General features: G+C 42.9%; 1 protein-coding gene across 2 annotated transcripts in view; it reads left to right on the forward strand.

The window, feature by feature from the left end:
* Positions 1-23,686, forward strand: part of LOC137632526 (uncharacterized) — a 123,204-nt gene that overhangs the window by 89,717 nt on the left and 9,801 nt on the right. For both annotated transcript variants that reach the window (XM_068364503.1, XM_068364502.1), the window contains exons 5-7: positions 4,487-4,572; positions 11,288-11,412; positions 21,651-21,853. In XM_068364503.1, the coding sequence (XP_068220604.1) occupies positions 4,487-4,572; positions 11,288-11,412; positions 21,651-21,853 (414 nt within the window). The remainder of the gene's footprint in view (positions 1-4,486; positions 4,573-11,287; positions 11,413-21,650; positions 21,854-23,686) is intronic.

Here is a 23,686-nt window from a genome sequence, read left to right on the forward strand (position 1 = left end):
GCTCGGTTCTTTGATCCACGGATCAAAAGGAACTCCTTTTAAGGCAGTAACATCTCTCCTTTGGCGAGATTTGTGCAGAAATGAATGTCTTGGCGGACGGCCTCAGCAGAAGAAGACAAGTCTTCTCCATGGAGTGGACGTTGCATAAGACTGTGTGCGAGAAGCTATGGATGACATGGGGTCTACCCACCATAGATCTTTTTGCTACTCTCTCTAACAAAGAGGCTCTCGACTTACTGCTTTCCAGTTCCAGATCCAGAGGCAGCTCACATAGACGCTTTCCTGCTGGACTGGTCTCACCTGGACGTTTATGCCTTTCCACCTTTCAAGGTCCTAGACAAGGTGCTGCAGAAGTTCACCTCTCACGAAGGGACCAGGTTGACATTGGTTGCTCCACTCTGGCCCGCGAGAGAGTGAGTAACAGAGGTACTTCAATGGCTGGTAGATCTCTTACGGCAGCCACACATTGGTTGCTCCACTCTGGCCCGCGAGAGAGTGAGTAACAGAGGTACTTCAATGGCTGGTAGATCTCTTACGGCAGCCACGTAAGGAGTCTTCAGCAAAGCCTCCCCGCGCTTCGTCTGACTGCCTTCAGACTATCGAAAGACTCTCAAGAGCTAGAGGATTTTCGAAGGAGGCAGCCAGAACGATTGCGAGAGCTAGGAGAGCATCTACCATCAAGGTCTATCAGTCGAAGTGGGAAGTCTTTAGAGACTGGTGCAAGTCATCATCCATTTCCTCTTCCAGTACCTCTGTAGCCCAAATTGCAGACTTTCTCCTACATCTGAGAAATGTTTGCTCCCTCTCAGCGCCCACTATTAAGGGCTACAGGAGCATGTTGGCGTCTTTGTTCAGACATAGAGGCTTAGATCTGTCCAATAATCAAGATCTCCAAGATCTCCTTAAGTCCTTCGAGACTTCTAAGGAGCGTCGTATAGCAACTCCTGGATGGAACTTAGACGTGGTCCTAAGGTTCCTAATGTCCGACAGGTTTGAGCCATTACATTCAGCCTCCCTGAAGGATCTCACCCTCAAGACGCTTTTCTTAGTGTGCTTGGCTTCGGCTAAAAGGGTCAGTGAGATCCATGCCTTCAGTAGGAACATCGGCTTTTCTACAGATAAAGCCACATGTTCACTTCAGCTTGGTTTTCTTGGCCAAAAATGAACTGCCTTCTCGTCCTTGGCCTAAGTCATTTGATATACCTTGCCTGTCAGAGATCGTAGGCAACGAGCTTGAAAGAGTACTGTGTCCAGTTAGAGCTCTGAAGTTTTATTTAGCTCGGACTAAATCCTTACGAGGTGGATCTAAGGCTTTGTGGTGCTCAGTTAAAAAGCCTTCATTGCCTATGTCAAAGAATGCTTTGTCATATTTTTTTAGATTTTTAATCCGAGAGGCTCATTCTCACTTGAGTGAAAAAGAGTGTTGCTTGCTTAAGGTTAAGACGCACGAAATAAGAGCTATAGCAACTTATGTGGCCTTTAAGCAAAACAGATCTCTGAGAAGTATTATGGACGCGACCGTTTGGAGAAGCAAGTCGGTATTCGCGTCATTTTACTTAAAAGATGTCCAGACTCTTTATGAGGACTGCTACACACTGGGTCCATTCGTTACAGCGAGTGCAGTAGTGGGTAAGGGTTCTACCACTACATTCCCTTAATTCCAATATCCTTTTAATCTTCTCTTGAAATGTTTTTTAATTGGGTTGTACGGAAGGCTAAGAAGCCTTTCGCATCCTTTTTGATTTGGCGGGTGGTCAAATGTCTTTTCTTGAGAGCGCCCAGATTAAGGGTTTTGATGAGGTCCTGTTGTATGGGTTGTCGCCCTAGATACTTCAGCTCCTGGGAGTCTTTCAGCATCCTAAGAGGATGGCTGGGCTTCGTGAGGAAAGCGGACTAACAAGGCAGAGTAATCGTTAGAGTCAGCTTCCTTACCAGGTACCTATATTTATTTGGGTTTGGTTATGATATAACTGTCAAAAACTCTAAGCATATATGCCGTAAACTGTATTAATTCTGGTCTCTACCCACCACCATGGGTGTGAATCAGCTATTATATATTCACCGGCTAAGTTTAATATTTAAAAATGATATTTTGATTATAAAATAAATTTTTTAATATACTTACCCGGTGAATATGAGAAGAACTGGATGAGAAGAACTGGAGCTGTTTACATGTATATGCGGTATCTGGCCGATAGTTGGCGCTGGTGGGCACACCCGCTACCTTCATGGCGATCGCTCGCGAGTTTTTGAATTCTGTCGAGCCGTCGGAGACGTCAGCTATCATATATTCACCGGGTAAGTATATTCAAAAATTTATTTTATAATCAAAATATAATTTTTTGCATTTCCTTTCAAGAAATCAATTGCCAGGTCGTCGTGTGTGAGGGATAATAACGAAGAAGTGAGGATTTGCAGTGTTTTTTGCAATAACTGTAACTGGCGACAGTTATCTGTGCAACCTGCTGATATTCACATTCTTCTGCCTTTTAGATAGCCTTTTTGTTTTCAACTTATTCCCTTGCAATTGTAACCTGGTGGTTTCATGAAAAAGTTGGTTCCTTGAACATTGTTGTGCTTCATTGGAGGTAGGTGTTTCTTCTATCGCCAGATGTGAGTGTCTTTTTGCCCTCGGAACGGTGCCGAGGATGCATCACCTAGTTTAAGAGTCTCTTAGCAGAATTTCTGTGATCTCTTCCCCAATTAGACCATCATTGCCATTCTGGACGACACCTTTAGAAGACGAAATTCAAGTTTCTCCTATTTTTGACTTTCTTTATTCCTTGGAGAACATCAGAAAAGACATCGTCAAAGAAGCCCAGGAAGACCGATCAGTAGGAGTTGCGTACTCGTGATTTCTACCATTCATTTTGCCATGGGAGAGATAATGCTGTTCCAAGAAAACATTGTCAGTGTCAGGATGGAAGGGATTTACCCTCGTTTATTTCCTTTCCCTGACTAGTCTGAAGGCAGTCCCCACATGCTTCAAGAGTCCTCTCGTATGTGCTCCACGAGTAAGATATCCACTAGTACTGATTAGTACTGTGTTGAAACGTACTACCTTTCACACGCTTAAAGGCTATACATAAGGTCTTTATCTTACTTCCTCTCATGTGCCCTCGTCTAATGACACACAAGCACTACAGTTGTCCATACAAATAGTCTCTGCATTCCTGTATTTTATGTTCACAGGCTGTATTTTTGGTCTTATATGTGCTGCCTTTCATGCGTAAACACCTCAGAATTCCACGGGCATGATCTCCACGTTCCTGAATTCTATGAGCACTGGCTCTAATTATGGTGTTTTTGTGGGAGTAACCAGCTAGTCCTTGAATACAGTACAGTAAAGGAAATAAGAAAGACATCATAAGAAGAGAGAAAGTAGAGCACTAATGTCTCACTGGGAGGTTAGAGGGGAGGAGATCGAGGGGGAAGGCAGAGGACAAAGTACATAGACAGTATTGTGGTGGGCTTGGATTATAGTTATACACCAAATCAGGTATTGCAAATGGCTAAAGACAGGGAGAGTGGAGGCGACTACAGGCAACTGCCCAGGACACAGCACTTCAGTGACTAAGCAAGCCTCTTTTGCGGAAGCTCAGAAGGCTGTGTAGTTTTAAATTCTGGGTAATATTTTAGAACTAACCTACCTTGTTTCAAACTCTAGCCTAACTCTAAAAGTGTTGGTTAGGGGTTCTAGTGCACCATTTTTAAGGGATCTGATGATACCTGTCACCTAGATTCGAGATCCTGCTGTAGAGCCTTTAATTCTTTAATCACTTTACACCCTTTTGTTGCAAAACCCTCGCACCCCTCATTTCTAGTAGTCTTATAGACACCTTGAATTTGCAAGGCCAAAGACTGAGATGTTAGTCTGGATCCTTATATCTCTCCGCTCATTAATTGAAGTACAGTAATGAGAGCCTCTAAGTAACCAATTATCCCTTATTTGCCAAGATGGTCATCTGGATTTTATATCTATTGTAAGATTCCCTTAGGCTAAAATGCTTCTTTTTTAATCAGGCCAGTTTATTTATTATTTTATCTAACCCTTCAGCTAACTTTTTCCTTGCTTAGTAGTAATATTCAAGGGAATGACAGTCGTGTAAAACTGACGAGATGTTCTGTAACTCTCACCAGATTAAGATAATTGGCTGGTACTTTTTGATCTAGGGCACTATTTATAGATTAGGTACTGATCAATATCTTACTGTTTGTATCCAGAAACTTTATACCTCATGACCCCTAAGACTGACTGATAACTCTTATAGATTATTCTTTGCATGAATTTTAATATTCACTGTGCAAACATAATTTTATGGGCACAGAGCCCTTAGATTGCAAAACTTACTAGCATTGTAAGGTAGTGGAAACTAGAAAATATAAATATGCCTTATGATTTTATATGAAACCAAAAAAATGATAATTTTCCATTGAGGATTATACATTGTAATGAATTTACCTTGATAGGAATTTCCTATTTCAGCATGGATTTGTATTTCACCATACTCAACCTGACTTTGTCACGATGGTGCGTTGGTTAGCTATCAATGAACCAAACAATTTACCAGGGTAATGTATATTTTGGTGATCATTTGTTACTAGAGGGAACACAATTTTTTTTTGTTTTCATTTGTATGTAATTTTCATGGCAAAAATTATTTTGAAATATTGAAGTTATTTTTTACATGTTCTGATTATTTTGAAATTATTTTTTAGGAAGTTCATTTGGAAAACTTTCCACCATATTTGAGGTATGACACCTTGATAGAATTTTAGTGATTATCATATATTAATGCTTATTATGTGTTTTTAAATATTTAACTTAGCCGGTGAATATATAATAGCTGCAACTCTGCGGCTCGACAGAAAACACACTCAAAAAACTCGCGAGCGATCGCTATGAAGGTTGCGGGTGTGCCCACCAGCGCCAACTGTCGGCCAGATACCACTCTTGCATGTAAACAAAACCTTCAATTCTTCTCTGTCGACGTTGACGACAAGACGTATTCATACTCGCTGTAGAACCTGGAGTTTTCTTAACATATTTGGTGAAGTACTTCATTTTGGTTTGAGCTTTCGCAGTACAGTACAGGTGTTTTATCTTCAACTTAAATCTTGAACTCGTTTTTGGATAGATTTAATTTTTGATGACTTTGGATTGTTTTTTGGACTTTCCTTGACTTTTAAATGGCCGACCCTTCCCTCAGTACGGAAGTGTGTTTAGGCTTTTAGCAATTATCTTATCACGTTATAAATTAATTATAGATTTTCCTCTATATATTTTATATCTCAACCGCCTTTATTAGGCCTCTTCGATTAGCTTTCCATTTATAATAAACATCAAAATAGATTTTAATGATTTGTTTATATGCGACCTTTCCTGAGAGTAGGCGGTCCTAACTTGGAAACCGAAGTTAAACAACGTTGAGCCCTTTCAATTGTAAATAGCTTTTACAGAGCTAATGATTTAAAACTTATTAAATGAATATTTTTTAATAGATATTTTATGAAAGATTTTCTTTGAATAGTCTTCGTACTGTTTCAAAGATGAACTAACGTTTAGTTTATTTATGCTACGCAGTTTGCGCTCTATCGTTACGATAGAGAGAGAGAGTATCACGGTTTCACTTTGCAGAAAGAGTAAATCGATTCTGACGTTTTGTTCATTCTTCTTTCAAAGCTTAAATGTTTTAAATTCTATTTTAAAGGAACTTTTTAATTGAAAAACCTTTCAGTTTTTTCCTTTGGTCAAATAACCTGTTTTTTTGACGAAACGTAAGTGGGCTCTTCTTTTAGGTGCGAAATCAAGAGAGAGAGAGAGAGAGAGATAGAGACGGAGGGAGAGAGAGGAGAGAAAACGTTCCGATCTTTATCTCGTCCCAAGCGGGTAACGTTGTTCTCGAGTTACTCTCGTCCCTAGTCTCTGTATGGGGAGAAAGGATAAAACATTTTTAGTTTTTTATTCTCGTCCCAAGGCAATGTACGGTGAGAGATTGAAAACGTAGTTTTGAATGAACTAGTGTTTAGTCTCTTCCCCAGCCACTGATTTTTTTATCTTAAAATATGTTTACTGTTTTTTGCTGGTATTAATGTGCTTACATTATACGACTGATTTCGCAATTACAACCTTTTGATGAGGGTAGAATTGCGTGCTTCAGGTAGAAATCAGTTTTATTCATATCTAATGTGAATTGTTAAAAAATTCGATTTCAGTGAAATAAGTGCAAAACAGAAAATCGTAGTGATAAAGTGATATTGCGCAAAGTGTTATCAGTGTTGCGACCGAGGGTTCGTCTGTTCGTGCCTGTCGTTCGCCTAGTCCGAGACCTCTTGCAAGCTCCCAAGCCAAGGGGAGAAGTAATGTCGTACGACTTATGGGTTCGAGAGGCCTTGATCAGCGAACAGACGTTCCCTCTATGGTATCGGATGTATCTTACCAAGATCACCCCTACCATAAGGCGAGAGAGACGATTTTCTCCTCGTCATCCGAGGCTTTTCGCATAAGAAACTGTGAAACAAGGTTTCGAGGCCCTTTAAGCGAAAGTCAGTCCTTTCAGGACAGGTCCAGCGTCCTGGTTTTAACCTTTAGGACAGCTCTGACCCTATGCAGTCATCGGAAGACTGCTCGCCGCCTAACAAAAGCGTAACACAGACTCCGAGAGTCTTTTTGTAGGCAAGGTTTTGCGGTCACAGACGTTACCCTCGTCTCTTACCGCAACCATTCCCGTTGATCCTAAATGGGTTGTACGGCAAGACATGCAGAATAAGCTTGCCTCCCTTATGGAAGACTATTCTGCCGATAAGTCCGTTGAGCCTAGCCGTTTATCTCATCGAGATCCTGCCCTTCAGCCACCCTACCGTTCCTTTGTGCGTCCTGTTGACGTTGGCGTAGCCAAGTCACGTCAGTCAGGTTGTTTAGAACCACACTCGATGCGGTCTCGTGTGGATTTTCAGCCACATTTGGACGTTAGGCCACTTGCTGATGCTCCTTTTGACGTTCAGGACGTTCGCTAACAATCGGAGTTGACTTGTTTTGACGCTGAGCGTCAACCTCCGCATTCTAGAGTTGTTTTGACTGCTCAGTCTAGGCGGTCAAAGCAGTCTCGAGTGGACGCTGTGCGTCCTCACGCACCTGTTGTTGTTGACAGTTCACAGACTGTCAAGCAGTTACATGACGTTGCGTCCTGGTCCACTACTAATGCACCAGTGCGTGTGGACTCTGCTTGTAAAGCATTGCCACCACGGTAGGTCTCTCCCTTGCTTGAGACTCTGCTATTGTCGGACAAGGTTCCTTCAGATGAGGAAGTTGCTGTTCCCCCTCCTACTGATATTCCCTTGAGGACTCTGTCAGACGGAGAGGAGCCTAAAGCTGCTTATCCCTCTATGGACTTTAAATAAATCATGCTGATTTTTAAGGATCTTTGTCCGGATCTTTTTGTAACTGCTGCTCCTCGTTCGCCTAAACGTCATAGCTTACACTAGGCCTAGCTACTTCGAAGCCGTTGTTTTATAAGCTAGTGCTCTCTCGCTCTTCTAAGAGAGCTTTACGTTTGCTAGGCGACTGGTTTTTCACCAGAAGGAGTTTGGGGGAGACAGCCTTTGCTTTCCCTTCTTTTAAACTGGCTTATAGAGCGAGAGTCTGATATGACACGAGAGAAGTTCTCGGCTTGGGAGTTCCTGCCTCTGCCCAGATAGACTTCTCAAACCTCATAGACTCTCCCTGGCGCCTGGCCATGAGACGCTCCAAGATTTTACAGGTCGACTTCACAGCTATTTTCGAGCCTTTGAAGTTTTGCTGTACAATTATGTCATGCATAAACAAGGCTTTCAGGGATGGCTCCAATGATCTGACAGCCACGTTCTCTGCAGGAACAAGTCCCTCAGGGATGGCTCCAATGATTTGGCAGCCATGTTCACTGCAGGAGTACGTAAGAGGCGAGTGCGCTCAATGTGTTCATTGTCAAGACAAACTTCACGATGAAGTCTACCAGGCTGTCTTGACAGCATTTATGGAAGGCGACTGGATGGTCTCTCTCGACCTTCAGGAGGCATACTTCCACATTCCTATACACCCGGATTCCCAACCGTTTCTGAGGTTTATTTACAGGAATGTGGGGTACCAGTTTCGAGCCCTGTGCTTTGGTCTCAGTCCTGCGCCTCTCGTGTTTACGAGGCTCATGAGGAATGTGGCAAAATCCCTCCATCTATCAGGGATCCGAGCCTCCCTGTACTTGGACGACTGGCTTCTCAGAGCATCGTCCAGTCTTCGCTGTCTGCAGGATCTACATTGGACGTTGAGTCTGGCCAGGGAGTTGGGACTTTTGGTCAACCTAAAAGTCCCAACTGATCCCATCCCAGATTATTCTATATTTGGGGATGGAGATTCGCAGTCAAGCCCTGCTCGAAGTCCAACTAATGCTGAAACGAAACGTTTATTCAGTCAGGAGTTGGAACAGTCTCGTAGGGACTCTCTCATCCCTGGAGCAGTTTGTCTCACTAGGGAGACTACACCTTCTGCCTCTCCGGTTCCATCTAGCCTCTCACTGGAACTAGGACAAGACATTAGAGACGGTATCATTCCCAGTCTCCGAACCAGTTAAGGCATGCCTGAAATGGTGGGACAGCAATATCAGTCTGAGAGAGGGACTATCCCTAGCAGTCAAGAACCCAAACCACGTGTTGTCCTCAGACGCGTCGGATTTGGGTTGGGGTGCGACCCTGGACGGTCGGGAATGCTCGGGTCTGTGGACCTCAAGTCAGAAGAGCATGCACATCAACGGCAAAGAGCTATTAGCAGTCCACTTGGCCTTGATGATATTAGAAAGCTTCTTCGAAACTTAGTGGTAGAGGCAACTCAGACAACACCACAACTTTGGCGTACATCTCCAAGCAAGGAGGCTCACACTCCTTCACGCTGCTCGAGATCGCAAGGGACCTTCTCTTATGGTCAAGAATTCGAGGCATCTCCCTGTTGACGAGATTCATCCAGGGGGACTTGAACGTCTTGGCAGACTGTCTCAGTCGGAGGGGTCAGGTGATACCCACGGAATGGACCCTCCACAAGGACGTGGGCAAGAGTCTTTGGGCTACTTGGGGTCAACCCACCATAGACCTCTTTGCCTCCTCGTTGACCAAAAGGTTACCAATCTATTGCTCTCCAGTCCTAGATACAGAAGCAATCTACATAGACGCGTTTCTACTGGATTGGTCTTTTCTGGACTTATATGCATTCCCACCATTCAAGATAGTCAACAAGGTACTGCAGAAGTTCGCCTCTCATGAAGGGACAAGGTTGACGTTGGTTGCTACCCTCTGGCCCGCGAGAGAGTGGTGCACCGAGGTACTTCAATGGCTGGTAGACTTTCCAAGAAGTCTTCCTCTAACGGTAGATCTGTTACGTCAGCCCCACGTAAAGAATGTCCATCAAGCCTCCCTGCTCTTCGTCTGACTTCCTTCAGACTATCGAAAGACTCTCAAGAGCTAGAGGCTTTTCGAAGGAGGCAGCCAGTGCGATTGCAAGAGCTAGGAGAGCTTCTACCATTAGAGTATACCAGTCGAAGTGGGAAGTCTTTCGAGACTGGTGCAAGTCAGCATCTGTGTCCTCGTCCAGTACCTCTGTAGCCCAAATCGCAGTTTTCTTTTACATCTGAGAAAGGTTCACTCCCTTTCAGCTCCCACGATTAAGGGCTACAGGAGCATGTTGGCTTCGGTCTTTCGACATAGAGGCTTAGATCTTTCCAACAATAAAGATCTCCAAGATCTCCTTAAGTCTTTCAAGACCTCTAAGGAACGTCGTTTGGCAACTCCTGGATGGAACTTAGACGTGGTCCTAAGGTTCCTCATGTCAGACAGGTTTGAGCCATTACATTCAGCCTCCCTGAAGGATCTCACCCTCAAGACACTTTTCCTAGTGTGCTTGGCTTCGGCTAAAAGGGTCAGTGAACTTCATGCCTTCAGTAAGAACATCGGCTTTTTTACAGAAAAAAGCCACTTGTTCACTTCAACTTGGTTTCCTGGCCAAAAAATGAACTGCCTTCTTGTCCTTGGCCTAAATCTTTTGATATTCCTTGCTTATCAGAGATCGTAGGCAACGAACTGGAAAGAGTATTATGTCCTGTTAGAGCTCTTAAGTTCGATTTAGCTCGTACTAAGTCATTACGAGGGAAATCTGAGGCATTATGGTGCTCAGTTAAGAAACCTTCATTGCCTATGTCAAAGAATGCTTTGTCATATTTTATCAGATTTTTTTAATACGAGAAGCTCATTCTCACTTGAATGAGAAAGACCGATGTTTGCTTAAGGTTAAGACTCACAAAGTTAGAGATATAGCAACCTCCGTGGCCTTCAAGCAAAATAAATCTCTGCAAAGTATTATGGACGCGACTTTTTGGAGAAGCAAGTCAGTGTTCGCGTCATTTTACTTAAAAGATGTCCAGACTCTTTACGAGGACTGCTACACACTGGGTCCATTCGTTGCAGCGAGTGCAGTAGTGGGTGAGGGTTCAACCACTACACTTCCCTAATTCCATATCCTTTTAATCTGTCTCTTGAAATGTTTTTAATATTGTTTTATGGGTTGTTCGGAAGGCTAAGAAGCCTTTCGCATCCTGGTTGATTTGGCGGGTGGTCAAAGTCATTTCTTGAGAGCGCCCAGATTAGGGGTTTGATGAGGTCCTGTTGTATGGGTTGCAACCCTTGATACTTCAGCTCCTGGGAGTCTTTCAGCATCCTAAGAGGATCGCTGGGCTCCGTGAGGAAGACAGACTTACAAGGCAGAGTAATCGTCTAAGTCAACTTCCTTACCAGGTACCTATATATTTTGGTTTTGTTATATTGATAACTGTCAAAATGAAAAAACTCTTAGCTTATACGCTGTAAACTTAATTAACTCTGGTCTCTACCCACCGCCTTGGGTGTGAATCAGCTATTATATATTCACCGGCTAAGTTAAATATTTAAAAATGATATTTTAATTATAAAATAAATTTTTGAATATACTTACCCGGTGAATATATAAATTAAATGACCCTCCCTTCCTCCCCAATAGAGACGCAGCGGGACGAGAAGAATTGAAGGTTTTGTTTACATGCAAGAGTGGTATCTGGCCGACAGTTGGCGCTGGTGGGCACACCCGCAACCTTCATAGCGATCGCTCGCGAGTATTTTGAGTGTGTTTTCTGTCGAGCCGCAGAGTTGCAGCTATTATATATTCACCGGGTAAGTATATTCAAAAATTTATTTTATAATTAAAATATCATTTTTATTGAAGTTTCTGATTTTTCAGATATGCCCATAACATGGTTGGAGTTGGTGCATTTGTTGTGAATAGCAACGATGAACTTCTAGTAGTACGTGAAAGGTTTCATACAAAACCACACTGGAAGCTGCCTGGGGGATATGTAAATCAAGGTAAAGATACCTTAAGAAAATGAATCATGCCGATAAAAGTGCTGTGGAGAGAAATAGATAAGTCAGAAGTATTGTGAGACTATTGAAGAGACCATATAGGAATGATTATTTTTATGTCTTGGAGGAAATGAGGTTGAATGAAGGCAGTTGCTGCAAAGCCGTATTTGAAGTGTCATCGTTATGAAAGGTATAGATTCATTTCCATCCTTTTAATGTTTATAGATTTTTCACTGTTAGAGTCAGCTGCAAATTAAAATAATTTGTTGCTATGTTCAAAATAGATACAAACCAATTTTTTTATATACAGTGTATAACTTATTGTGAAAATGAAAGCTCATTTAGCCAATTGTGAATTAGTAAAAGTATAGATTACATTAAGGAAACAAAGAGAGATTATATGGTAGAATAAAAGATTGTGTACTGTTATACAGGAGGGTGAGTATGGCAATCCATGAGAAAATTAAGGAAAAATAAATTGATAATGGAAATATTGAACATAGGGCTTGGCAGTCATGTTGAGGAGAATAAGAAGCTGTCATGGACTAATGTGAATGTGGGGAAAAAGTTTATTGAGTACTTTGATCATAAAATTAAAGCTGCGCAGGGAAAGATGCTATCGGGAAAAATATGGAGAAAGAATGTTGATTTGAATGATACAGGAGTAGGAACATTTTTTTCAACTTGAGAATGTTTGCTGAGGTAAGAGGTTAAACTATAGAAAAGTGCCAAGCATTGATGATATTACAAGTTGGAGCCTGTGTTGAGGTGTTGATACTGTGATTTAAAGTCCTATTCAGATGTGTAAGGTATGTTTTCTGGATGGAGGCAAAAGTTACTAAGGAATAGATGAGAGCAATAATTACTCAATTGCTAGCAATAAGGGATACAGAAATTATATGATTACTTTATAATGTTAAGTATGTATAAGAAGCTTAAGGATAGGAATTTTACTGAGGAAGAAACAAGGTTACAATGTATTTGGGGATCAAGATACATACATTGACAGGTGAATATCATTAGGAGCCAGGATTTGAAGGACTTTTGATTGTTTCCATATCCCCCAAGCTGTGAGACTCTGGTTGGCCAAATTACTCACACTCAATACAGAAGTTTTAGGAGGAAGACTTCAATTTTGCTTTCTAGCTATTCTTAGCTCAATTACTAATGCCTGTGTGTTACCACTTTTTAAATATTTAACTTAGCCGGTGAATATATAATAGCTGCAACTCTGCGGCTCGACAGAAAACATACTCAAAAAACTCGCGAGCGATCGCTATGAAGGTTGCGGGTGTGCCCACCAGCGCCAACTGTCGGCCAGATACCACTCTTGTATGTAAACAAAACCTTCAATTCTTCTCTGTCGACGTTGACGACAAGACGTATTCATACTCGCTGTAGAACCTGGAGTTTTCCCATCATATTTGGTGAAGTACTTTATTTTGGTTTGAGCTTTCGCAGTGCAGGTGTTTTTCCTCAACATAAACTCTTGAACTCTTTATTGAATCGGATTATTTGTTGATGACTTGGATTGTTTTTGGAATTTTCTTTGACTAATTCAAAATGGCTGACCCTTCTCAAGTACCTAGATTTCGAGAGTGTAATGCTAGGGACTGTAATAGGCGTCTTCCAAAGGCTTCTCTCGACCCACATACTGTTTGTTCCAATTGTCGGGGTAAAACCTGTCAATTGGGAGATCGGTGTGAGGAATGCGTGGGCCTTTCGGAATTCGATTGGCTCGAATATGATAAATATGCACGCAGATTAGAGAGAGATAGGGTAAGGAGAAGTTCATCTAGGTCCGTAGATTTTTCCTCTCCACATGCCCCTGAACCTAATCCTTCCCCTGTAGTGGTTGTTCCTAACCCCCCTTCTAGCACTCAGGAACCGTCTATGCAAGACATGTTACGTGCTATTCATGCCTTGGGGGAGAGAGTTGAAGCGTTAGCAAGTGACCGTAATCAACTCATGGCTGACGTGAAGGAACTTAAGTGCCATAGTGCCACGGCGGAAAGTGGGAAAGTGATTAGTGCGCAAAGTGTTGTGAACAGTGTTGCGACCGAGGGTTCGTCTGTTCGTGCCTGTCGTTCACCTAGTCCGGGACCTCTTGCAAGCTCCCAAGCCCAGGGGAGAAGCAATGTCGTACGACTTATGGGTTCGAGAGGTCTTGATCAGCGAACAGACGTTCCCTCTATGGTATCAGGCGTATCTCGTCAAGATCGCCCCTACCATAAGACGAGAGAGCCCATTTTTACCTCGTCTTCCGAAGGCTTTTCACGCAAGAAACCATGGAGCAAGGTTTCTAGGCCTCTTAAACGCAAGTCGGTCCCTTCAGGACAGGTCCAACGTCCTGGATGTAGTCATTGGGACAGTTCGGACCCGTTGCTGTCATCGGATGACTGCTCGCCGCCTAAGCAAGGCAAAGTTGTGCCGTCTCAGACGCTAACCCCGTCTGTTACCGCACCCGTTCCCGTAGACCCTAAATGGGTTATACTGCAGGACATGCAGTCTAAGCTTGCGTCCCTTATGGAAGACTACAACGCAGAGAAGGTTTCCGTTGAACCTAGCCGTTTATCTCATAGAGATCCTGGCCTTCAGCCACCCAAGCGTTCTGTTGTGCGTCCTGTTGACGTTGGTGTAGCCATCTCACGTCAAACAGTTGGGGTTGTACCACACCCGATGCGGTCTCGTGTGGATTTTCAGCCGCATGTGGACGTTAGGCAACTCGCTGATGCGCCTGGTGACGTTCAGGACGTTCGCCAACCATCAGAGTTGACTTGTTTTGACGCGGTGCGTCAACCTCCGCAACCTAGAGTTGTTTTGACTGCACAACCCAGGCGGTCTAAGCAGTCTCGGGTGGACGCTGTGCGTCCTCACGCACCTGTTGTTGTTGACAGTTCCCAGACTGTTCAGCAGTTTCAGGACGCTGCGTCCTGCTCCGCCACTTATGCACCAGTGCGGGCGGACGCTGCGTGTCAAGCATTGCCAACCCCTTTGCTTGTTTCTCATCAGTTGTCAGATGAGGAGCTTTCGGATGTGGACGTTGCTGACCCTCAGCCTGAGGATCATCCTTCAGATATTGATGAGCCTAGAGCAGTTCCGCCATCTATGGACTTTAAAAAAGTCATGCTCATTTTTAAAGAGTTGTTTCCTGAACACTTTGTCTCTGTAGCTCCTCGTTCGCCGCCGTCTGAGTTTGTTTTAGGCGTACCTGCTGACATGCCAGCCTTTACAAAACTCGTTCTCTCTCGCTCATCCAAGAGAGCTTTACGGCTGTTAGGCGATTGGTTGGAAACCAAGAGGAGTTTAGGGAAGACGGCCTTTGCCTTCCCCCCATCTAAACTCTCGTCTAGATCGAGCGTCTGGTATGCCACGGGAGAAGTTCTCGGCTTGGGAGTTCCTGCCTCTGCCCAGGGCGACTTCTCAAGTCTTGTAGACTCTCCCCGCCGCCTAGCCATGAGACGCTCGAAGATTAGTTGGTCATCCTCAGACCTTGACCATCTACTTAAAGGCATTTTTAGGGCTTTTGAAGTTTTCAACTTCCTTGACTGGTGTTTGGGAGCCTTGAGTAGGAAAATCTCATCCGCCGATAGAGATGTCTCCTTACTCATTATGTCCTGCATGGATAAGGCCATCCGCGATGGATCCAATGAGCTCTCCTCCTCGTTTACTTCAGGAGTCCTAAAGAAACGAGAGTCTCTGTGCTCTTTTCTGTCAGCAGGGGTGACGCCCTGTCAACGATCTGAGCTACTCTTTGTCCCTTTGTCTAAGTTCTTGTTTCCTGAACTTTTAGTTAAGGACATAGCGTTGTCTCTAGTGAAAAAGGACACCCATGACTTGGTTGCGTCCTCGGCTCGCAAAGGGACCCCTTCGTCTGCCTTTTCTGCTAGACCTAGGATAGACACTCCAGCGTCCAGGTTTATTCCGCCCTTTCGTGGCAGAGCCCCCAGCAGGGGAAGTACTCGTGCCGAAGGAAAGAGAGGAAAGAGGAAAGGAGCCAAGTCCTCGCGTGGCAGAGTCTGACTGCCCGCAGCTTCAGACAGCAGTAGGTGCCAGACTCAAGAACTTCTGGCGAGCCTGGGAGAAGAGAGGCGCAGATCAACAGTCTGTGAGGTTGCTCAGAGAGGGGTACAAAATCCCATTTGTACGCAAACCTCCTCTAGCGACTTCCCCCATCGATCTCTCTCCCAGGTACCGAGAGGAAGCAAAGAGACAAGCCCTGAAACTAGAAGTGTCTCTTTTGCTAGAGAAGGGAGCGGTGGTCAAAGTCTCGGACCTTCAATCACCGGGGTTTTACAACCGTCTCTTCCTAGTACCGAAGAAGACAGGAGGTTGGAGACCGGTGCTAGACGTCAGTGCTCTGAATGTCTTTGTCACAAAGACAAAGTTCACCATGGAGACCACGAAGTCAGTCTTAGCAGCGGTCAGAAAGGGAGACTGGATGGTCTCTCTCGACCTAAGAGACGCTTACTTCCACATCCCCATTCACTCAGATTCCCAACCTTTTCTGAGATTTGTGTTCGACAATGTGGTGTACCAGTTTCGGGCCCTGTGCTTTGGCCTAAGTCCTGCTCCTCTCGTGTTTACGAGGCTTATGAGGAATGTGGCAAAATTCCTCCATTTATCGGGTATCCGAGCATCCCTTTATTTGGACGACTGGCTTCTCAGAGCCTCGTCCAGTCATCGCTGTCTGAAGGATCTCAATTGGACTTTGGATCTGACCAAGGAATTGGGACTTCTGGTCAACTTGGAAAAGTCCCAGCTGATCCCATCCCAAACTATTCTGTATTTAGGGATGGAGATTCGCAGTCCAGTTTTTCGGGCTTTTCCGTCTGCCCCCAGAATAGATCAAGCCCTGCTCGTAATCCAAAGGATGTTGAAGAGAGAACGTTGCTCAGTCAGAAATTGGATGAGTCTAGTAGGAACTCTATCATCCCTGGAGCAGTTTGTCTCGCTAGGAAGGCTACACCTCCGACCTCTACAATTCCATCTAGCTTTTCGCTGGAAAAAGGACAAGACGCTAGAGGCGGTCTCGATCCCGATTTCCGAAACAGTAAAGACTTGCCTGAATTGGTGGAAAGACAATATCAGTCTACGAGAGGGACTTCCCCTAGCAGTTCAGAAACCAAACCACGTTCTATTCTCAGACGCATCGGATTTGGGTTGGGGTGCGACACTGGACGGTCGGGAATGCTCAGGTCTGTGGACCTCAAGTCAGAGGAGCATGCATATCAACGGCAAGGAGCTTTTGGCAGTTCACCTGGCCTTGATGAGCTTCGAGAGTCTCCTTCGAGACAAAGTGGTAGAGATCAACTCGGACAACACCACAGCCTTGGCGTACATTTCCAAACAAGGAGGCACCCACTCCCTGACACTGTACGAGATCGCAAGGGACCTGCTCATCTGGTCAAGAGATCGAGGCATCTCCCTGGTAACGAGATTTATCCAGGGCGACTTGAACGTTCTAGCAGATTGCCTCAGTCGGAGAGGTCAGGTAATTCCTACCGAATGGACCCTCCACAAGGATGTGTGCAAGAGGCTTTGGGCGACTTGGGGTCAACCCACCATAGACCTCTTTGCAACCTCGATGACCAAGAGGCTTCCAATCTATTGCTCTCCAGTCCCAGACCCAGCAGCAATACATATAGATGCCTTTCTCCTAGATTGGTCTCACCTAGACCTATACGCATTCCCACCATTCAAGATTGTCAACAAGGTACTGCAGAAATTCGCCTCTCACGAAGGGACAAGGTTGACGTTAGTTGCTCCCCTCTGGCCCGCGAGAGAATGGTTCACCGAGGTACTTCGATGGCTGGTAGACTTTCCAAGAAGTCTTCCTCTAAGAGTAGACCTATTACGTCAGCCACACGTAAAGAAGGTACACCAAAGCCTCCACGCTCTTCGTCTGACTGCCTTCAGACTATCGAAAGACTCTCTAGAGCTAGAGGCTTTTCGAAGGAGGCAGCCAGTGCGATTACAAGAGCGAGGAGAGCTTCTACCATTAGAGTTTACCAATCGAAGTGGGAAATCTTCCGAGACTGGTGCAAGTCAGTATCTGTATCCTCGTCCAGTACCTCTGTAGCCCAAATCGCTGATTTTCTCTTATACCTGAGAAGAGTTCGCTCCCTTTCAGCTCCCACGATCAAGGGCTACAGGAGCATGTTGGCTTCGGTCTTCCGGCATAGAGGCTTAGATCTTTCCAACAATAAAGATCTACAAGATCTCCTTAAGTCTTTTGAGACCTCTAAGGAACGTCGTTTGGCTACACCTGGATGGAATTTAGACGTGGTCCTAAGATTCCTCATGTCAGACAGGTTTGAGCCTTTACATTCAGCCTCCCTGAAGGATCTCACTCTTAAGACTCTTTTCCTGGTGTGCTTGGCCTCGGCTAAAAGAGTCAGTGAGCTTCATGCCTTCAGCAAGAACATCGGTTTTTCGACAGAAAAAGCCACTTGTTCTCTTCAACTTGGTTTCCTGGCCAAGAATGAACTGCCTTCTCGTCCTTGGCCTAAATCTTTTGATATTCCTAGCTTATCAGAGATCGTAGGCAACGAACTAGAGAGAGTATTATGCCCCGTTAGAGCTCTTAAGTTCTATTTAGCTCGTACTAAGCCTTTAAGAGGTAAATCTGAAGCGTTATGGTGTTCGGTTAAGAAACCATCCTTACCTATGTCAATGAATGCTTTGTCATATTTTATCAGATTGTTAATACGAGAAGCTCATTCCCACTTGAGTGAGGAAGACCGATCTTTGCTTAAGGTTAAGACGCATGAGATTAGAGCTATAGCAACTTCCGTGGCCTTCAAGCAAAATAGATCTCTGCAAAGTATCATGGACGCGACCTTTTGGAGAAGCAAGTCAGTGTTCGCGTCATTTTACTTGAAAGATGTCCAGACTCTTTACGAGGACTGCTACACACTGGGTCCATTCGTAGCAGCGAGTGCAGTAGTGGGTGAGGGTTCAACCACTACACTTCCCTAATTCCATATCCTTTTAATCTGTCTCTTGAAATGTTTTTAATATTGTTTTTATGGGTTGTTCGGAAGGCTAAGAAGCCTTTCGCATCCTGGTTGATTTGGCGGGTGGTCAAAGTCATTTCTTGAGAGCGCCCAGATTAGGGGTTTGATGAGGTCCTGTTGTATGGGTTGCAGCCCTTGATACTTCAGCTCCTGGGAGTCTGTCAGCATCCTAAGAGGATCGCTGGGCTCCGTGAGGAAGACAGACTTACAAGGCAGAGTAATCGTCTAAGTCAACTTCCTTACCAGGTACCTATTTATTTTGGTTTTGTTATATTGATAACTGTCAAAATTAAAAAACTCTTAGCTTATACGCTGTAAACATAATTAACTCTGGTCTCTACCCACCTCCTTGGGTGTGATTCAGCTATTATATATTCACCGGCTAAGTTAAATATTTAAAAATGATATTTTAATTATAAAATAAATTTTTGAATATACTTACCCGGTGAATATATAAATTAAATGACCCTCCCTTCCTCCCCAATAGAGACGCAGCGGGACGAGAAGAATTAAAGGTTTTGTTTACATACAAGAGTGGTATCTGGCCGACAGTTGGCGCTGGTGGGCACACCCGCAACCTTCATAGCGATCGCTCGCGAGTTTTTTGAGTATGTTTTCTGTCGAGCCGCAGAGTTGCAGCTATTATATATTCACCGGGTAAGTATATTCAAAAATTTATTTTATAATTAAAATATCATTTTACACACTGTACTAGGGTACTTAGTGGCTAGGTACTTTGTATCTAACATAGGTACTTGAATGTCTCATGCCTATGCTCTAGAGGCCTGCACCTTGCATCTGCATGCCACTGCACCTGTGCACAGACGCTCATAACAGGTAATGCTTTGTGCTTAGTTTTATAGAATTGCATTGCCCCTGACGGCTTATCGCTGCACTAGTGCACCGAGACATTTTGCTTTTAGTGGTTTTTTCCCCTATCAGGATTGCTATGGAAAAACATTACTCTCTGACTTGCGCTGCTATTACGGTGTACCTCAGCATTTATTGCCTAGTATCCTTTTCTTAAGCTAGTACAGTTGGACCATGCCATTTGTGATGGTTAGGTAACAGAGATACAGTACAGTATGCGCAAATGGCGTAATTCTACAAACTAAATTTCAGCCTGCAAAAAAATAGTTAGCTATGTTCATCTTTATGAATTTTATGGACCATGGGTTATGAACATCATTCCTCCCTAGAGCTGTGAAGATACATAAAAGTACCTTTCCTGTTCTTTTTGATGGAAGTATCAGTCACTGCTGGAAATTTTCACTGGGACCAGAGAAGGGGTCATAGGTTTGTCAGATTCAGTGATTGCTTGTTGAAAGATATCATAATTGGGAACTGTTTACTCTTGCATTCCTGTTTCATTTCCTCTATAATGTTTTTCATGGGGATAAAGCTTCATCCACATAACGTGTGAACTTGATGTCACACCATAAATTGGTCCATAATGTAGGTGGTATTTTTCAATGCTTCCACCTGCATGTGACATCTTCCCAAATTTTTCAACTGTAATGCAGTGTTCCCCACCCTCACATCTTTTTCTTCCTATTTGCTTACTGGCTGATTCTGTCCCCCTCATCTTTTTCAGTGGAAACTGCCTCTTGAAATTATCAAAATATCCCTTGCTGGCCTGGAAATGTATACTTGTTGTAACTATGGGGGTTTTACTGGTGCTTGGCCCATGTTCCTCAGTTATACCCAGATTAGTCTTAAAATATCAAATTAGAGAATTAACTTCCTTCCAGATAAGGTTATACAGTGGTCCGCGGTTATGCCTTTGCGTTGCTGGTTCTCAATTCACATGAACAACGCATTTTCCATCTTGATCATTGCTATATGCTTAGCACTGCACGGGGCACTTGCACCTACGGCAGCACGAATGTTTGTTTCATTTTTTTAAGGTATAGCACAGTACTTTCGTTCATGCGTAACATATCGCTGACTGCAGCAAAAAACATGCCTTCCCTATATTTGTTCAGCACAATTACTTTTTGCTCCAGGGTCATCACATTCTTCTGAACCTTAGGGGTAAGTTTAGAGGAAGATGAAGCCCTCTTAGGTGTCATTACTAAAATTGAACTCTTGGAACAATGAGTAGATGTGCAATACACAAGATCTTTATGGTACGGCATGCGCAGCAAAAAAGAGGCACCGCAAAGGTGGTGTTGCTGTGTCCTGCAATGTAGGAAAACTGTAAGAAAAATGTCTGGAAGCACTACGATTGATACCGTGAGAAGACGTGAAGTATCAATTTTATTACTGTACAGTACTCAAATGATATTGTGGCCCTCCCCAGCAAATAATTGGATCCACAAAAATATGAATGGTAATGTCTAACAGTATTTACACTTAGCAATGTGCCACTGTTCCTACCTGTTAATGCGATTAGTTGTTAGCAGCTCAGAGATAATTGGGTACAATAGTACTGTAGTGTGTTTCATGGCCCACTCTTATTTCCTGCCACTTTTGCTTTCTAGTGTGATGAGCAGCTCTTGCTTATTATCTAACATTGGTACTTGAGTACAGGCACTGTTGCACTGAAGTTCCTTTATGCCAAAAATCCTCAGTGTTTGCTGGTTAGCAGCTTCTTCCTCAACTAGTACCTACAACTCAGGACCATGAGACAGAGTCTGTGTGCTTAGCAGATAGTTTTAAAGCCTTGACTTTTTGCCATAGTGAAGTGTAGTTGCTTATGCCTTCTGTTTTACACAACTCTAAATGCATAGTGTTTTAAACGAACAACTAAAGCATAGAATGAGTAAGTATTCAAATAATAACTGTTATCAAAAGAATTTGTTTCAATAGTAAGAGAGTGAATCCTTAAAAATGTAGTGTTGGAATGTAACGGCCTTAATATCCCACAAGGGAAATTGTACGTACAAGTTACAGGTGAGTATAGTAGTATGTATCGAGAGGCTACTGTGCTTCTAATGATCTTTTAATGTTTATGAAGCTGCTAGAATTGTGGTAGTTTTCAGTATAGTGAATTCATCCTTATCTCCATAGTTAAAAAGTGATTGTGGTTGTTTTGCAATTTAAAGTTTTTTTTACAGCCCATCCTTATTTGAGGAAATGTTAATCATTATATGTCATGCTGTGTAAGAAATAAAACAGAAACTGAATTTACATTTTGAGAGTATAAGGAAGTCTTTTTCATAAAGAGACATGTGATAAGTCATGTAAACTCCTCTATTAATTGTATATAATTTTTAACAGGAGAAGACCTTCGATCAGCAGCTGTGAGAGAAGTTAAAGAGGAAACGGGTATAGATACAGAATTTGTGTCAATGGTGTCATTTCGTCATGTTCATAGAGCCAATTTTAATTGCTCTGACATATATTTTATCGTCCATCTTCACCCTAGTTCACAAAGTATTACTATGTGCAAGAAAGAATTAGCAGCATGCGAGTGGATGAAGGTAAGAATTTTTTTGTAAATTACGTTCATGGATTATTCTTCAGGGTCCAGGAGATTTTCATTCTGGAAAATGTACCTGTTTCCCATTAGCGTATTATGTACTGTATATCATTTATTATGTTATTATGCAATTACGATAGTTCTATAGTTTTTCATTCATATTGAGTATTAACTCAGACTGGATGCATGCTTCCCAGTTTGGTGGTTTTTAGGAAACTTCAGTTTGTAAAAAGTATATTGAAGGGAATTTTATATATTATTATTGTTTTAAAGATTTTGGCTTACAGTATTTCACATACACTTGTTTGTATATTTCTTTTAGGAATATCTCTATAGATTAGAAATATAAAAGTAATTGTGCTCTTGTTAAAAACAAGCCTGGTACTCTGCTGATATTTTGTTGTTAGGTTTGGTAGGGAGACCAACAATAGAACAGTAATTATAAATTAGCAAAGTAGTTTTAATCATACGATAATACCATTGCCTAACAAAATTCTTGATCCTTAACTTGGTTTTATTGTGAATGGATTTTGAAGATTATCTACTTTACAAGAAGCCCATTTTTTGGCAGTAGATAAAATGCCCCAGATAATTCAGTTTCCTCAGGAAAAATTACCTCATAAAAATGCAGTAGCGCCCCATTGTCCACAGGTTATATTTTTGGAGGCCAACTCTCCCCACTGTGGCTAATGAAATCAGATAAAAGCAAGCACCCATAACCTATATAGAATGGAACTCTAAATACATTGTGGTGATATCCTGCAGTTAATCATTCAAAACTACCATTCCAAGTGCATGTTAAACACATTTACAAATGGTTATGTTGCAGATACTAAAAAAGACCATAAACATTTTAGGTCAAAGTCATGAATGATAAGTCTCATAGCTGAATAGGGTTAAATCCCCCACCTATAATAGGGTCTCCAACCAGTCTTTGTAAATTGTGAAGTACCTAGCCCTTGTTAAATGGTGAAGTACTTAGCCCTTGTTAAATGGTGAAGTACCTAGCCCTTGTTAAATGGTGAAGTACCTAGCCCTAGCCCTTGTCCTGAAAAAGCTCAATTTTCAATATTAATCTTACCCGATGATCATGTAGCTGTCAACTCTGTTGCCCGACAGAAATCTACGGTCGGGATACGCCAGCGATCGCTATACAGGTGGGGGTGTACACAACAGCGCCATCTGTGGTCAGGTACTCTAGTACTTCTTGTCAACACCACCTCAATTTTTCCTCTGTCGTGCCACCGGCTAGACCTACTTGGATACGCTGTTGATTCTGGAGTTATTGTTCACGATTTGGTGATGTATTTGCTCTAGAGTTTAGCCTTCGCTATTCAGGAAGCTTTATCATTAGCTTAGCAAGTTTTTGGAATTAATTTGATTTAATTTTGGTGACGAAGAGAGTATGAACTCTCTTTCACTTTTAAATGGCCGACCCTTCCCTTAGACGGAAGTGTTGGTGTCGAAGAGATTATAGACTCTCTTTCTTTATTTTGCTTAACAAAGTTATAGATTTATTTTATATCTCTCCGCCTTTTACAGGCCTCTTCGATTAACTTCCTTTTATTATAAACTTATTAAAATTAATTTTTATGTTTGTTTATATGCGACCTTTCCTAATAGTAGGCGGTCTTTTCTTGGAACCGAAGTTAATTAACATTGAGCCCGTCATATCGTTTTTACCTGTTAAGATTTTATGCTATTTTATGTTTTTGAAAGAATTTCTTTGATAGTCTCGTACTGTTTTCAAAGTTGAACTAACGTTTTGTTTTGTCTCCGCAGTTGTTGACGTTCAGAACGTTCAACTTGCGCTCTATCGTTACGATAGAGAGAG

The sequence above is a fragment of the Palaemon carinicauda genome, chromosome 41 (assembly GCF_036898095.1).
Source record: "Palaemon carinicauda isolate YSFRI2023 chromosome 41, ASM3689809v2, whole genome shotgun sequence".
Lineage (NCBI taxonomy): Eukaryota > Metazoa > Arthropoda > Malacostraca > Decapoda > Palaemonidae > Palaemon > Palaemon carinicauda.